Source organism: Panthera pardus, unplaced genomic scaffold (genome assembly GCF_024362965.1).
Source record: "Panthera pardus isolate Hobbes unplaced genomic scaffold, ASM2436296v1 HiC_scaffold_24, whole genome shotgun sequence".
NCBI lineage: Eukaryota > Metazoa > Chordata > Mammalia > Carnivora > Felidae > Panthera > Panthera pardus.
The window spans coordinates 138,434,596-138,450,483 of NW_026526810.1; the positions used below are offsets into that span (position 1 = coordinate 138,434,596).

General features: G+C 65.9%; 1 protein-coding gene across 7 annotated transcripts in view; it reads left to right on the top strand.

The window, feature by feature from the left end:
- The window catches only part of PACS2 (phosphofurin acidic cluster sorting protein 2), a 54,133-nt gene extending 40,551 nt beyond the window's left edge, over positions 1-13,582 (top strand). For 2 of the 7 annotated variants that reach the window (XM_053889919.1, XM_053889917.1), the window contains exons 11-25: positions 299-373; positions 1,950-2,092; positions 2,947-3,079; positions 3,332-3,436; positions 3,598-3,704; positions 4,156-4,310; positions 4,739-4,861; positions 5,149-5,257; positions 5,968-6,000; positions 9,260-9,302; positions 10,435-10,477; positions 10,660-10,795; positions 11,630-11,856; positions 12,079-12,192; positions 12,873-13,582. In XM_053889919.1, coding sequence (XP_053745894.1) covers positions 299-373; positions 1,950-2,092; positions 2,947-3,079; positions 3,332-3,436; positions 3,598-3,704; positions 4,156-4,310; positions 4,739-4,861; positions 5,149-5,257; positions 5,968-6,000; positions 9,260-9,302; positions 10,435-10,477; positions 10,660-10,795; positions 11,630-11,856; positions 12,079-12,192; positions 12,873-12,991 — 1,665 coding nt within the window. In that variant the 3' untranslated portion in view covers positions 12,992-13,582. Of the gene's footprint in view, positions 1-298; positions 374-1,949; positions 2,093-2,946; positions 3,080-3,331; positions 3,437-3,597; positions 3,705-4,155; positions 4,311-4,738; positions 4,862-5,148; positions 5,258-5,967; positions 6,001-9,259; positions 9,303-10,434; positions 10,478-10,659; positions 10,796-11,629; positions 11,857-12,078; positions 12,193-12,872 lie in introns of those variants that run through there. The other 5 variants (XM_053889922.1, XM_053889921.1, XM_053889918.1 and 2 more) reach the window with 4 other exon arrangements.
- The last annotated feature ends 2,306 nt before the right edge of the window (positions 13,583-15,888 follow it).

The following is a 15,888-nucleotide window of genomic DNA, read 5'->3' on the forward strand; positions in this document are numbered from 1 at the left end:
ATGGGAGCACAGACCGCGGGTGGGCCTTCCAGGGTTTCCGTCTCTGATCCCTCAGGGTGTTGCTTACACGCCAGTGTCAGACCAGCCCAGAGCTAACCGTGCTCCTGGGTCTGCGTGTGGCTGGAATCTCCCTGCCTGATGCCAGGTGACTGTCACGGGGTGACCTGAGCCTTCAGTCTAAGGAAGCCCTGGCCAGTCTTCCCAGGCTGCCCCCCAATCCCAGATCCCCCTGGCCAGAGGTGAGCCAGCCTCCGTGCCCACCATTAAATATGCCCTGATTCCCATCTGGTCCACACAGGCTGATGTGCCCGAGAAGACCCGGGCCCTGGGAGTCAAGCAGCCGAGTGACAGCGTCTCTGACACGGTGACCCACGTGAGCAGGCCCAGAGCACGTTCGTTTGTGCAAGCACAGAGTCCACCAACACACTGTCTCTAGGGGTCTGAGCTCGCGGGGCAGGGCTCGACACTCAGGTCCTTACCTTACACCCCAGGGTGTGGTCAGGGCCCCTTGGATTCACCCCCACCCTGGGGGATGGCCAGGGTTCCCCTGGATTCACCCCCACCCTGGGAGATGGTCGGGGCTCCCCTGGATTCACCCCCACCCTAGGGGATGGTCAGGGCTCCCCTGGATTCACCCCCACCCTGGGGGATGGTCAGGGCTCCCCTGGATTCACCCCCACCCTGGGAGATGGTCAGGGATCCCTGGATTCACCCCCACCCTGGGAGATGGTCGGGGCTCCCCTGGATTCACCCCCGCCCTGGGGGATGGTCAGTGCCCCCTGGATTCACCCCCACCCTGGGGGATGGTCGGGGCTCCCCTGGATTCACCCCCACCGTGGGGGATGGTCGGGGCTCCCTTGGATTCACCCCCACCCTGGGAGATGGTCGGGGCTCCCCTGGATTCACCCCCACCCTGGGAGATGGTCGAGGCTCCCCTGGATTCACCCCCACCCTGGGGGATGGTCGGGGCCCCCTGGATTCACCCCCACCCTGAGGGATGGTCGGGGCTCCCCTGGATTCACCCCCACCCTGGGGGATGGTCGGGGCTCCCCTGGATTCACCCCCACCCTGGGAGATGGTCGGGGCTCCCTGGGATTCACCCCCACCCTGGGAGATGGTCGGGGCTCCCCTGGATTCACCCCCACCCTGGGGGATGGTCAGGGCTCCCTGGATTCACCCCCACCCTGGGAGATGGTCGGGGCTCCCCTGGATTCACCCCCACCCTGGGGGATGGTCAGGGCCCCCTGGATTCACCCCCACCCTGGGAGATGGTTGGGGCCCCCTGGATTCACCCCCACCCTGGGGGATGGTCAGGGCTCCCCTGGATTCACCCCCACCCTGGGAGATGGTCGGGGCTCCCCTGGATTCACCCCCACCCTGGGAGATGGTCGGGGCTCCCCTGGATTCACCCCCACCCTGGGGGATGGTCAGGGCCCCCTGGATTCACCCCCATCTCAGGGGACTTTCAGGACTCTCCTGGATTTATCCCCAGGCAAAGGATCAGTCAGGGTTCGATCCTGGGTGACAATCAGGGCCCCCTGGATTCACCTCTACCCTCAGGGTACAGTCAGGACCCCCCAGATCACTGGGGACAGTGCGTGTCCCCCTGCTTTGCTGTCAGCATAGACACTGTGAACGCTGGGTGGCCCCTGTTCTCTCATGGAGGTTCTCAAGGAAGATGTCTGGGACCAGAGGGCAGGTTTTAGGGAGATTTGGAGGAGGTTTGGTGCTGGTCTCCCCAGCAGCTGAGACCAGGAGCCCTGTGGTTGGATGTGGGGGTCAGCTCGGCTCCCCAGGCCAGCGTGTCCATACCATGTGCAGAAAGCTGCGAACCCAAAAAAGGCCCAGACACCTCCACCCAAACCAGGGACTTGCCGAGTGTGAGGCCGGCCCTCGGGAGGCCCCCACAGGGTGCGCATTCCCAACGAGCCTCCTTCTCTGCACATCAGAGCACCCCCGCCCCTGGGGAGCAGCCTGCACAGCCGGAGGACAGCCCGGAGGTGGAGACCTCCGCCCTGGACATGTTCACCGAGAAGCTGCCGCCCAGCGGGCGGATCACCAAGACGGAGTCCCTCGTCATCCCCTCCACCAGGTGACAGCATGCCCTGGGGAGGCCGTTGGCCGGGCATTGCATTGCCCACGTGGGCCGGTGTGGTGGGCAGGGCCCCGTCTGACCAGGTGAGAGTCACTTAGAAGCACAGAGATCTCGGCCCACCCGGGGGTCCACAGTGGACCCCTTGCACCCTGTCTGCAGCCAGCAGTCCTGCTGGGGCTGAGGTGTGGTTCCTGTGGCCGTCTCACGTTTTCTGCCACCTGTACCTCGTGGACCTGTGTGACACCAGATGCCGGTGTGGGAGGGGGTGCCCAGTGCCATCAAGCTCAGGAGCCCCCAGATAGTGGCTCCAGGTCCAACACTGGAGCCCCGGGGGGGGGGGGGGGGGCCTGGACCCTGCCTCTCAGAGCCATCGAAGCGGGGGTCTGAGTTGCAGCTTTGCATGGGAAGACACTCTCACAGGCTGTCTCACCTGCCCCCCCCCACCATCTTGGTCAGTCTGGGGGTCGTCTCTGTGCCCCTCCCTGTGATGTGCCCTTCCTCACCTTGGGCACCTAGCCGAACTCCCAGCCGCGGTCGGCCTTGTGCCTGCACCACGGCCAGAACCCCCGTTCCCACCCCAGGACGTCCCTCTGCGGGGCGGCCAGGCCCCGGAGGGACAGCGGGGCTGCTGTGGTGCCCCCACCCCTTCTCTGCTTGCACACGTTTAATCGGGCCTCATGCCGGGTTTAAAGCACGTGCGTGTGTGCTCGTGGCCTCCACACTCACCCCACAGATGAGCCCCTCGCCCGCCACCCGCCCCACGTGAATCCACCACAGTCCCACCGCTGAGAGCCCCCTTCCCTGGGCAGTGAGCGCGTGGGCCTGCCCCAGCCTGTCCTGGTCCCCCACAGGTCCGAGGTGAAGCAGGCTGGCCGCCGGGGCCGCAGCACATCCCTGAAGGAGCGGCAGCCGGCCCGGCCACAGAACGAGCGGGCCAACAGCCTGGACAACGAGCGCTGCCCGGACACGAGGAGCCAGCTGCAGGTGCGTCTCCAGGAGAGGCCACGGACACCTCCGACCCCCCCGGGCCGGGCAGCTCGAGGGCGGGATCTGACCGACCCGCGGTGTCTACAGCCCAGTGACCTCTGTCCAGAGCAGAGCCAGGTTCCTGAGCAGGAACGGGACCGGGCTGTCCTTCCTCCCCCTTCCCGGGTGGCCGCTGGGGCAGGGGTCAGCTGGGCGGGTGACGGGACGCGGCGCCCTTCCCACCTGGTGTGGACGGGCCTGTGTCTGCAGATCCCCAGGAAGACCGTGTACGACCAGCTAAACCACATCCTCATTTCTGACGACCAGCTACCTGAAAACATCATTCTCGTCAACACCTCCGACTGGCAGGGGCAGGTGGGGAGGGGCGCTGTCCTTTCTGGGGGGGGGGGGGGGAGCGGGGGGGCGGGGGTGTCCTCCCTGCGGGGGCGGAGAGCATGTCCCCAGTCCTTGCGAGGGGTGGAGCTGACAGCGAGTGTGGGTGGAGCTCTGAGGCTCCGCCCGCCCCTCGCTCCCAGTTCCTGTCGGAAGTCCTGCAGAGACACGCGCTCCCCGTGGTGTGCACGTGCTCCGCGGCTGACGTGCAGGCGGCCTTCAGCACCATCGTCTCTCGGATACAGAGATAGTGAGTCCAGCTGCCACACGTGTGGCAGCCGAGTGTCTGTCGGGGTCCCTGCGCCCCAGCCTTGCCTGAGGCTCTGCCCTGGGGGCTGCGGGCGGGTTCCAGATGTGCCCGCCCACAGGCTCCCCACGGCCCCGTCCTCTGTCCAGATCTGGGCGCTGGTGGGAGTTCCTGCGGTGCAGGGGGGCTCCTGGCAGAGACCCACCATCGGGGGCCTCCTGGGTGTGGCCAGCAGGCCCCCCCCCCCGCCAGGGGGCACGGTGCTCCTGCCGTCTGGGGGTCCTGGGTGTCGGCCCCCCCCCCCGGGGCGCAGGGGGCGCGGTGCTCCCTTCGTCCTGAGCGGTGTGTGCCCGGGGCCCTGGGGACACCCCTCGGGCGCAGTGGGGTGGTCCTGGCAGCGGGGACGGCGCCCTGAGGCCTCTGTCCCCTCTGTGTCCTGCCCTCGGGGCCTCAGCTGCAACTGCAACTCCCAGCCCCCGACCCCCGTGAAGATCGCCGTGGCGGGCGCGCAGCATTACCTCAGCGCCGTGCTGCGGCTCTTCGTGGAGCAGCTGTCCCACAAGACGCCCGACTGGCTGGGCTACATGCGCTTCCTCATCATCCCGCTGGGTGAGGGGCTCGCGGGCGGGGCGGGTCCTCATCATCCCGCTGGGTGGGGGGCTCGCGGACGCCGTGGGGGGCGATGCGCCACACGCGCCCCTGTCGTGCCGGCCCCGCACGCGCCTCACGCGATGCTGTCGTCACAGATAGGGTGGGGGTGGTCACGAGGCCTTTTACGTCATCAAACCCTGGGCGACCGCACTCTTCGTTTTTGCTTACGCGATTTCGTTTTATGACCAAATCCGTAAACGTCAGCGCGTCGGAAAGTGCTGGATCCTGGGGGGAGACTCATTGGCGCCCGAGCCCCGCTTGTGGTCTGCAGGACGCCCCCCGGCCCATGGGGAGGGCTCTGGTGGGGCCGCACAGCACGTCTGTCCGGGTGGAGGCCGCAGACTCCGTGGCCTGACCTCCCCCCCCCCCCACCCTGTGGCTCGCAGGCTCCCACCCCGTGGCCAGGTACCTGGGCTCCGTGGACTACCGCTACAACAACTTCTTCCAGGACCTGGCCTGGAAAGACCTGTTCAACAAGCTGGAGGCCCAGAGCGCCGGTGAGGCCCGGGGTGAGGGTGAGCTGGCGGGTGAGGCCGCGAGGCTTCCCCGCCCCCGCCGCGCCTCTGTGAGAAGCAGCTGGGTGCCCTCCTCTGTCCACCGGGGCCCGGGGCGGGGGCTCCTGGGGACCTGGAGCGGCCTTGCTGCCCTTGCCCGGGACCCCTTGAGCGGGGAGGGCAGAGGGCCCCCTCTGGCGCCCTCAGCATGGCCACTGCTCCTGGGCCGGGCCCGGGGCAGACAGGTGGAGTGGGGGGAGAGGCGCGGCACCCCACGGACCCTGCCCGGCTTCCTCCTGCAGCGCAGGACACGCCGGACATCGTGTCGAGGATCACGCAGTACATCGCGGGTGCCAACTGCGCCCACCAGTTGCCCATCGCGGAGGCCATGCTGACCTACAAGCAGAAGAGGTACCTCGTTGGGCCCCGGGCCGGGCAGGCCGTGGCCGGGGCTGGAGGCGGAGGGTGGGTACCGGTGCACCCGGCTCCACGCCGCAGACACGGGCCGCCGTGGCTGCGGCTCTCGGCCCCCCGGGCAGCACGCCCGGGGCTCCTCGGGGTGGCCTTCAGGGACAAACCCGGCTGGGCTTGGGGGAGGCCTCGGGTGGGCCCGGCAGCCCCAGGCCCTCCTCCGTATCGGTCAGAAGAAGGCAGTCTGGTGTTTTCCATTTCGTATGTTGGAATTTCTCACCGTGAAGGGTCAGAGGCGGCGGTCACGCCACCCAGCCCTAGCAGCGACCTGCTTGCCGGAACACAGGCACAGGCTCCTTCGACTGCCCGGCTTCCCGGCCGGCAGACAGTTCTCGTCCTGCCCCGGGGCAGGACGCCGGGCAGCAGCGGGCGCTGGGGCTGAGGGCGGGCAGAGGTCTGGCTGCCAGGCCCAAGTGGGCGAGGGCCAGGGCCCGGGAGGTGGGGAGGTGGGCTGCAGGGCGGGCCCCGCAGACCGCAGCGTCTCTGCCGGTGTCCAAGGGGCGCGGGACGGCCCTCCCGAGGGGTCCGCCCGCAGCTCCGGCTCTTCCTGAGCGAGGGCCGTGCCGTCCCCAAGCTGCACCTGCAGGCACGTCCTGTCCCTCAGCACAGTAACGTGTCTGTGTTTTCTCTCTTGGTGGCTTTCTGAAAAGGAAAAAGAACTTTCATTTTGACTTTACCCTCAGGTACCGCTGTCCCTGGGTCTGCACCCCGTCCCCTGTCCCCAGGCTGGTCTTTAGGGCTGTTTAGCAGCGTGAGCAGGTGGGGTGCGTCACTTACCCTCCAGCCACCTGTCTGTGGGCCGGGGAGGGGCGGCGCCTTGCCAGGCAGGGCCCCCCAGCTGGGCAGCAGGCAGGTGGCCGCCCCCACCCCGGTCAGGACTTTGCTCTCGGGCCCCCACCCGGTTGAAGGAACCAAGACATGGGGCTGGACAGGCTTTCCTCTGTCCGTTTCAGTCCAGAGTCTGAGCTGAAGACGTGGCCACGTTTAGCCCCTCAGTGAGCGTCTGTGTTTCTGAAGCCACGCTGGCCCCACCTCTCAAATTAGAAGCAGGTGCATGGGGTACCACCACGAGACACTGTCCACTGATGCCACATCGGCCGCATGCGGGCCTCCTTATCGGCTCAGTGTATTTGTGAACCTGGCTCGCGGGCTCCCCCCACCCCCCGCAAGGACAGCATGAATGCTGATCCTGCAGGCGGGGTGTCCAGGCAGAAGGGTGGGGGGCCTGCCCTGGGGTGGCACGCACTCGGAGCCTCGCCCTGGCCTGGGCCCCGGGGCTGTGGACAGCACAGAGGGTTTCCCAGCCGACTCTTGTGGCTGAACTGGACGGGTGGCCAGACCACTAAGACCCCCTATGTGCAATGAAGGGCTTCCCCCCCACCCCCAGGTGGCTCCACCCTCTGAAAACCTGCACGTTGGGAGCCAAACACCGGGACCTGCCTAGAGCTGCCATTTCATTTGGGGCCCCCTTTCCTGTCCTGGCGGCCTGCCTGCCAGGTCCCTCCCCTGGGACCCTGTTCCCACCCCGGGTCTTGGGTTCTTTCTCTCCTGGGAAAGCCCAGCCAGGGCAGGGTCATCGGGCTCTAGGCAGCGCTCCTGCTGAACCCCGAGACAGACCAGGAGGAGGGGTCTGAGCCCCCACGTTGTCCTGCTAAACAAGCCTTTGTGACTAAAGAAAGGCCAGCCGCGGCGTGCCCGCCGACCGCCGCAGAAGCCCGCAGCCTGCTTCGCTGCCTGGCCACAGCGTCTCGTCTCTCCCACGCTGGCTCCTCTGAGCCTCAAGCCAGGGCTTTAGGGAACCCTGGCCCTCGTCCCGTGCCTTCTGCCCCCACCTGTGCGTCACAGTGGTGACACCGGCACCTGGGGTGGGGGCTCCAGACACCCTGGGTGGAGCCCCGTGAAGGCCCAGTGTGTTGGCCACCCTCAGAGCCCAGGACCAGGGGGTCAGCAGATGGTGACAGAGAACAGATGGGTCAGGAGACCAGCAGCAGGTGCGCGGTGGGCATGGCCCTCGGGGCCTGTCTCCACTTGCCCCTTGTGAGAACACCTGCACGGACGGTCTACACAGCACCCAGTCCGTGGCCTATGGTCAGACCACAAAGGCTGCGTGTGGCCCGGGAGGCTCCCTCAGGGCACCGGGGTAGGGAACGCCCAGCGCCCCGTGTCCTCAGCACCCCTCAGCTCTGTGCCCCCAGTGTCCTGTTGAGGCACGTTTTGTGGTCTCATGAGCCAGACCCAGGGGCCCTCACCACAGAGGCACACGCGTGTTCGTCTGTGTCCCGAGTTTAGGCAAGCCGGTGTCACCCCTGTCGCGCTGGGCGCCTGTCAAGTGCTGAGTGTTATCTGCATGGCCCAGCGGCTCAGCTTGGCTTCTCAGAGTCCAGCAACATCCCTGTGTGGCCGTGCTTCCTGTCCGCCCCTGCAGGCCTCTGTCTGCCTTCCCTGCGTGCTGCTCGTGGGGAGGGTCCTGGGGCCCTGTGGGGCGGAGCCTCCCCCACACCGGGCTGGGGACCCCCTGAGAACCCTGTCTTGCGCCCTCTCGCATGCGAAAGCCGGCCGGGCACAGGGTTCGAATTGCTGTTCTCTGAAACGGATAAACTCTATTCCCCTTAGGTCAGAAAGGCTGGGGATTTGGTCATTTCAGTGGGACGGCCCGAATCTGTAGGTTCTTTTGTCCAGAGACGTCTGCCGGGCCTTCTTCGGAGGCGTGATGGGCGATGCTGGGGCGGAGGCCCCCGTGTCCAGGTGGTGCCCAGGGGCCTGCCGGCTGCTGTCCCCTCACGCGGGTGCCAGGCCGCAGGGAGGGGGCAGCGGCTCCTGCCGGGACCGCCTTGGGCGCCGTGCGTGCATTCCGTGCTGGCCCCGGTGCACGTCTAGTGGAGAGTGCTGGCCAGGCACGGGCTTCTGTCCCCACATGGGCGGGCTGGAGAGCCTGCCATCTGCAGGGACTTCTCCTGAATGGCCCTGTGCCCGGGGACCCCTTCTGGCCAGCACCTTGGGCACAGCTTTCTGAGGGTGAGCTCTGAGATTTGGGGATGTGAGACTGAAGCAGAGCTGGGAGGATGGCCCGGAGAGGCAAGGAGGCCGCAGGAGGGACAGGAGGCCCGGGACTGGGCCTGCCCTGTGGGTCTTCCCCAGGCCAGGAGACGCTCTTAGAGGCCAAGTGCACCTGGTGGCCAAGCCCTCCCCGGGGAGAGCAACTCAGGCTGCAGCCCAGGCCCCGAGGTGGAGGCCTGTCATCCAAATGCCCGGTACATAAATGGGCGGCAGGACGGGTGCCCGCCTGGGCCACCGAAGACAGAAGGGGGTCCACATCCCCTTGGCTTCTGCCCTCCTCTCCCCGAGGGCCCTGGGACATGGCTGCCTTCACCGAGGATGGGCTGTGACCAGCGATCTCAGGGAAGCCGTGTGGCACCTCCTCTGCCACCAGTGCTGGCTAGCCTCCGACCACAGCATGGCCCTGAAGCCTCAGTCTCCCCTTCTGGCTGCTCTTGGGGTGTCGCTCTGTCAGAGCACGGTGTGTGCAGGCCAGAGGCCTGGGACCCGCCGCTGCCCCAGTCTCCTCTCTCTAGTTGCCCTGGACTTTACCCGGACTATCTGCAGAAAACCTAGACACCCCGGCTGTGGTCACCCCCAGTGTTGGAGGAAGACCAGTGTCCAGGGCGGGGTGGGGGGGGGGTGTCCCGGGACACACGTGGGAAACCTCTGTCTGGGGGCCCAGCCGGAATGCAGGCCCTCAGGGCACCAGGCACCTGGGATGGACAACAGATTCCCCCAGGAAGCTGGGCTCCCATGGAGCTCCCTGCTGGCCTCTTGACCTTAGGTGCAGAGAGATGACCCTGGGGTCGGAGGTCGGGCCGCTGTAGGGACAGGTGTGGGTGTGGTGCGGGCACTGCCAGCCACACCGAGAGAGGAGTAACTGTGTGTTTCTTGTGTTCTTAGCCCTGACGAGGAATCTTCACAAAAGTTCATCCCCTTTGTAGGGGTGAGTACTTCTCTGCTGGGATGCTTGCACTACCTTTAAGTTCCAGAACCTTCTTCACCAATTTGAGCAGAGGATTCCTTAAAATCTGCCCCCCAGCCCTCTTAAAGCTTCTTGTTTTCTTCCTGTGTGGAGCAGGGCTGGGCCGTGAGCTCTCTGACCAGTGCACGCAGACAGCTCACCTAGAGGCGAGGAGGGGCCAATTCTCGGCACTGACTGGGCACGAGGCCTGTGTCAGACTCGGCTGTGGGTGGGTGCCCCGGGAGGGGCAGAAGGATGCTTCTGTCCCTCAGGAGCTGTGGGACGGGGCCTGCCTCCACGCCAGGCTGCTCAGTGGGGATTGCGGTGTGTGTGAATCGGGAAGTTCACTTCCTATGCGCCGGCCGGGCCATGCCACGCTTCACGGCCTCTTACCTCCCCGTGTGGCCCCTGGCCCAGGCACCTGCTGCGAGAGCCAGGGGCAGACAGGGCCCAGGCGCAGCAGGCCAGCAGGCCGTGGTTTTACCCTGGCCAGGCGTCAGGGCCACTGCCGACCCTCCTGGGAGGGAAGGAGTCCAGCCGGTCTTGGGGAACCTTCTGTAGTGACGGGCAGGCCCCCCCTGTGGACACTTAAAACACCATTGTGTAACCGAGGCACGAGTCCCCGCTTAACGTGACTCCTGACTCCCGCGCTGGTTGGCCCGCACGGCCGTCTGGAATGGCATCTGTCTGACCGGGCGCCCGGGGCAGGCCCCAGGGCCGCCTCTGCCCCTCGCTGGGCAGGGGTTCCGCATACCAGTGCCCGGGTCTCACCAACCTCTGGGCCAGGCTGGCCACACATGCACACAGTTTGCTGAGGGCCGGAGTGTGGAGCCTGTGCCCCCTACCCCCGGGTGGCGGGATGGCCACGGAGGGGTACCGCAGCTCTGTGGAGTCTCCCCAGCACACCCGTGCCCATGGGAGGGTCCTGTGCCGCGGACAGGAAGAACTGGGTCACTGCCGCACCCCAGGAGCTCCCAGAGAGGGTGGGGCAGGACGCAGTGGCCGGGCGGCGGAGGGAGGACGGCACTGGGCCTGCGTCTGGAGCCCTGGCACTGACAGTCGGGCTGGCCGACGATCTGGTACTGCTGCCAGCCAGCGTCCCGTTGCCTTTTAGGTGGTGAAGGTTGGAATCGTGGAACCGTCCTCAGCCACATCAGGTGACCCCACGCTCCCTGCCCTCGGGGCCAGGAAGGGGAGGGACGCCCCACCGTGGGAGGCCCGGCGGCTCCTCTCCAGCTCGGGGTCTCCCACCTCCCCGCACGGGCCCTCCCCGGCCCCTGGGGCTGCCCTGGGGGCAGAGACACAGGGGCACTCAAGGCTGCCCAACTTCTTCCCAAAGGTGACTCGGATGACGCAGCCCCCTCGGGCTCCAGCGTGCTCTCGTCCACCCCGCCGTCCACGTCGCCCGCGGCCAAGGAGGCCTCACCTACCCCGCCTTCCTCCCCGTCAGTGAGCGGGGGCCTGTCCTCCCCCAGGTAAACGTGGCCGTGCCACACAGGTGCCCCGCCCCACCCGATCTGAGAGCACCCCCGATGGCCAGAGAATGCGGACAATCGCTCCCGGCCGCTGGCCGCACCTCCGGGATGCCAGGAAGCCTGAGGGTCTGGCCAGAGGGTGGGCTCAGAACAGCCTCTGGGAAGACACGGGCTTGCTTGGGATCGGGTGCCCCGTGAGGTAGGGGCAGCGCAGGCCCTGGCCTGGTATGTCCCCCCCCAGCCCTCGTGGCGCCAGGGACCGGAACCACACCGAGTAAGTGAGTGGGGGGTGCTCCGCATGCACGGGGCAGGGGGGGTCGGGGAAGATGTGGCTGGATGTGGGTCCCTGTAGGGACTAGAGCGTGGGGTGTTCAGCAGCTCTCCCGGCCGCCCTGGGCTCTCTCTTGAGTAGAACTCACCCAAACAAAACTTGAGGGGTCTGAGGACGTCCTCACACCCACGTGGGTCACAGGGTCACAGGGCTGCTGCCAGCTCCCGCGGCTGGGGGGCGGGGGCACACCTCAGCTGAGGCTGGTTGACCTTGGCCCTCTAGACTCAAAGGGGTGGCTTGAGAGGGCAGACGGGTGGCGGACCCAGGCGCCCCTGGGTGACCTCAGCACGGCCGCTGTGCCCGCCCGCAAGGCCCAGACTGGGCTCTCCCAAGAGCCCAGGGAATGGACCACAGTGGGCTCCAGGACCGGGGCTCCGCTCTGCTGGGCGCCCACTGCGGGTCGTCCCCCCCGCATTGAGCGGCACGGACGCCAGCTGGCACCTCCTCGCCCGTGCCGGCCGCCGAGCCAGGACAGAGGAGTGAGGCCCCCTCTGCTTTCGCAGCCAGGGCGTCGGCGCCGAGCTGATGGGGCTGCAGGTGGATTACTGGACAGCAGCCCCGCCCGCAGACAGGAAGAGAGAGGTGGAGAAGAAGGACCTGCCGGCCACCAAAAACACGCTCAAGTGCACCTTCCGGTCTCTCCAGGTCAGCAGGCTGCCCGGCAGCGGCGAGGCTGTGGCCACGCCTGCCATGTCCATGACCGTGGTCACCAAGGAGAAGAACAAGAAGGGTGAGGTGGGGGTGGCAGGCTGACCGTCGGGGTAGTCGGAGGGGCAGCCCTGCAGGTCCCGAGGTCACCACGGGTCTGGGGGCCGCGCCAACCACAGCCACAGCCAGAGGCTACCTGGGCGGGTGGGAGGGCTGGTGGCCGTGGCCACTGTGGAATGTGGGTGGCTCGGGGAGGCCGGGCTCCGAGGGCCGTGGCTGAGCCCTGCAGCCCTTTCCCTCCTAGTGATGTTTCTGCCCAAGAAAACCAAGGACAAGGATGTGGAGTCCAAGAGCCAGTGCATCGAGGGTATCAGCCGCCTGATCTGCACGGCCAAGCACCAGCAGAACATGCTGAGGGGTGAGTGCTTGGCGAGGGGGCGGGGCGGCGGGAGGCTCTCAGGACTCGTGAGAGGTCACCTGTCCACGTGTCCTTCCTTCAGAGGGGAACCCGCGGGGAGTCAGGTCCTTGACCCAAGGTCCCATCGGTCCTGTCTAAAGTATGAAAGCGAACCAGGGAAGGCTGAAGTGTTCTTGAAAACTCACCTCTGGAAACGCTTTCGTTTTGCCATGAAATGCGTATCACACGTTTGGATAAAGCACTTGTGTGCGGAGAAGAGCTTTTTAAATTCTGTTCTCAGAAATAATTTCTCAGTCCTTTCTGTTCTCTTAAGAGATTGATTTGTGTATCTCAGACTTTTTATAGAAGATACTCTGCAGCTAATTAATTCAGCATATGGAGCCCGGAACGGTTTTCTCTCCAGGAGCTCCAGTCTGACGACCACTGTGGTCCAGAACTGCCCTGCCTTCCTCTGTTGCTTTTCTGCTTTTAGAGCACGGCGTTTTAATCCGTTTTGCAGACCCCAGCCAGGGCGGAGGGGCTGTGGAAGAGCAGGTCCTCGCGGTCAGGGAGAAGCTGGGCACCGCTGGAGGCTGGGGGGGGGGGGGGGCTCCCCCGGGCTCCCCCGGGCTCCCCCAGCCTCCCCCAGCCCTGTCCTGGGGCGTGCTGGGCAGATGGGTCAGGCGGTCCTGTCCCCACAGTCCTCATCGACGGTGTGGAGTGGAATGACGTCAAGTTCTTCCAGCTGGCGGCCCAGTGGTCCTCCCACGTCAAGCACTTCCCTATCTGCATCTTTGGACACTCCAAGTCCGCCTGCTAGCCCCACCCCGGAGCCCTGGACGGCGCGCGCCAGGAGGGCCCAGCTGCTTTTCTGTTAACATTTCAGTTTACTACGGAGACACTTAAAAACACAAAGAGAAACAGTCTTAAGTATGAATGTGCTCTCAACCTGGAAACTCACGGGGAGGCTCCCCACCGGGGCCTGGTAACTGCCCTGCTCGATAACCAGATGTGCCGGCGGGGTGGGAGGTCAGGCGGACAGCGCTGAGCTCTGAGAATCACGAAAGGTGTGTTTTGGCCTCAGGACCTCCCGAGCCCCCCCCCAGCGAGAAGGGTCCTCACCTTCGCGTCCTGTCCTTCCTGAAAGCCAGGACTGCTTCCTCAGGGAGCTGGGGTCAGGCGGGCAGCGCGCAGATCCACGGGCTGCCTACGGGCCCAGACACGGAGCTGGGTGGCCAGAGGCTGGAGGCCAGACAGCCCAGGCCTGGGCCCAGCCGCCCACCAGGCGGGAGACGCCCCAGCACCGCCCACTTGTGGTTCCCAATAAACTCCAGCCTCGCGGGCAGTGGGGGTTTTCTAGTAGCAGATATTTTTAATGCTTTTAAATACACGTTACAAGGTAGCTGCCAAAGGGACATTGCTCTTCTGACGTCCCAGCGGCCCCCGGGGGCTGGGGCGGAGCTGTCGCTGTCGCTGTCGAGTGTCCTAGCCCCCAGTCCAGAGCACCCGCCTCGCCCCCCCCCCCCCCCGCCACTCTCCCTCTGGCTGTTCTCGAGCTGTCACTACGCTTCTGCTGGTTGCCCCTGCCCCAAACTCGGCAAGCACAGTGGCCCCGAAGTTGGCCCCAGCCCACTCAGCCGCCTCCTCCCGCCCAGCCCCCTGGGCCCACCTGCCGGCTGAGGGGTGTCTGGGCCCACGCCCACTTCTGTGGCCAGCAAGAGCTCAGGCGCCAATCCCACTGGAGCCGTAGGTACCGCTGGGAGTACCCCGAAGAGGCAGGGAGCCCCGGCTTCTCTGCGCCAAGCCCCCTAGAGTGAGGGTCTGGGTCTGAGTCCCACCCTGGGTGGTAGCCTTGCCCCCTGCCTTCCCATGCGGCAGGAAAGGGACACCCTGACCTGCAGCCAGAGTCCAGCCCAGTGTCCACAGGAAGAGCCCACCAGTTCCCATCCGTTGGCAGCTGTGGCTCCGGGACCCTGCGGTAGCCCACCCACGGCGCCATGCAGGCTGTGCTCGGAAAACAGTGCCCGTGGCACAGGCAGGTATGACCCTGGGGGAGTGAGGTGGCCCACTCTCCTTACCTGTGACCTACCGGCTTCCTTCCTCCCCCAAGGCAGGAAGGGGTCCCTGGGCTAGCTGGGGAACAGGACAGGGCCTGACCTTGTGTGTGGCCCCGCCTCAGGGTTGCCTGCGGGCCGAGGACCTTCCCCAGGATGGCCCGAACTCCTCCTCTGACAGCACTGGGGACCAGGCTGACCCCTGGCTCAGAAGGACCAGGGTTGGAGGCTGGCCACTGAGCCCAGCGCCTCAGGCACCCTGTGCCCGTGCCACATGTCTGCCAGCAGCCATCCTCAGAAGCGGGCCCTGCGACCGTGAGCCTCGCTGGTCTTGCTCCCACCACTGGGCCTCAGGGCCTTGGGTTCCCTAAGGCTCCTTTCCAGAGGTCAAACTCTGCAGGAAGGAGGTACAGGTGAGGCTCCTGACATAGCTTCTAGCCCCAAAGCTTGCTTTGGAGGAAGGGACCAGAGAGAGCAGTCACATCCACCCCGTCATGGGACCCTCCCCCCCAAATGTGCCTCCCCATCCCCTTCCGCAGCTGCGTCCTCGTGCACACGGGAGGGCACGCAGCGCCCCCACCCTATGCCGCTGGGCCTACAGAGCCCGGTTGCCATCTGTCCTGTGCCTAAGTGCTATGGGGCTCACCCGCCACACTGTCCCCAGGGCCCAGGCGGTCACACAGACAGCCCCAGCCACCGTGACTCTCTCAGAGACCTGTGCCTCGGTTTTCCTATTGGTCACATGCGCCCTGCCTACCTCAATGGAGCTGTTCTGAGGACCCACGTGAAAGCACTTTGTCCCTCAAAGGAAGATGACACAGAAGCCAAAGCCATCTGTGACCGAGTCAGCGCAGCTGCAAGCACACGGAGGGCGGTGTGGGGTGCGAGGCATGCGGGTCCTGGGCAGGAGCAGCCGCCAGTCACCACCGGGCAAGGCCAGGTGGGGGCCAGCCACCACCCTCCAGCCTGGCCCACTGCTTCCTCTCTCCTCCCACATCAGCAGCCCTGGGGGGCCATCTCCTCAGGGCTTGCGGGCCAGCATCCTGAGTCAGTGTCGTCATGGCTGCAGCTCGGGGAGGGTCCCCGGTTGGCACTGTGCTCACTCCCAGACGGGAAGACCTGGCCACTCTCCGGGGTCTGGCCTGTGCCCTGGGGCAGATTCCTCCTTAGGAGACAGGGCCACCTGCTTCTGTGGGCCAGCCGCCTGACCTGAGCTTGTCCCTCACCGCCTTCCCCAGACCCGCCCCCCATGGGTTGAGGGAGACCGCGTCCCCACATGTCACCTGCCTGGCCTTGGTTGCCACCGCCGGGTCCCAACCTGTAGGCCAAGGGGTGCCCCTCTACGTTTCTGCAGACCCCCATCCATCGTCGTGCATTATTTAGTTTCTAGGATGTACGTGTTGCTAGGGTTTTTTTTTTTTTTCTTTTTAAATGAAATACAGGATTAATGTAAATAACCTTTTTGGGGAATAGATTCTAATCTGTCACGTATGTGACCACGTGGACTATTTTAAGGTGCTGATGCAAAACACTAATAAACCTGGGGAGCAACCCCAGGCCTTCCCACGCCTGCTGTGTGATTCCTCCCGGGCCGCCCGCGCGCCCCGGGCCCCGTCCCGAGGGCCGCCAGGGAGGTGGGGGCGCCGCCTGGGACCCAGGAGGG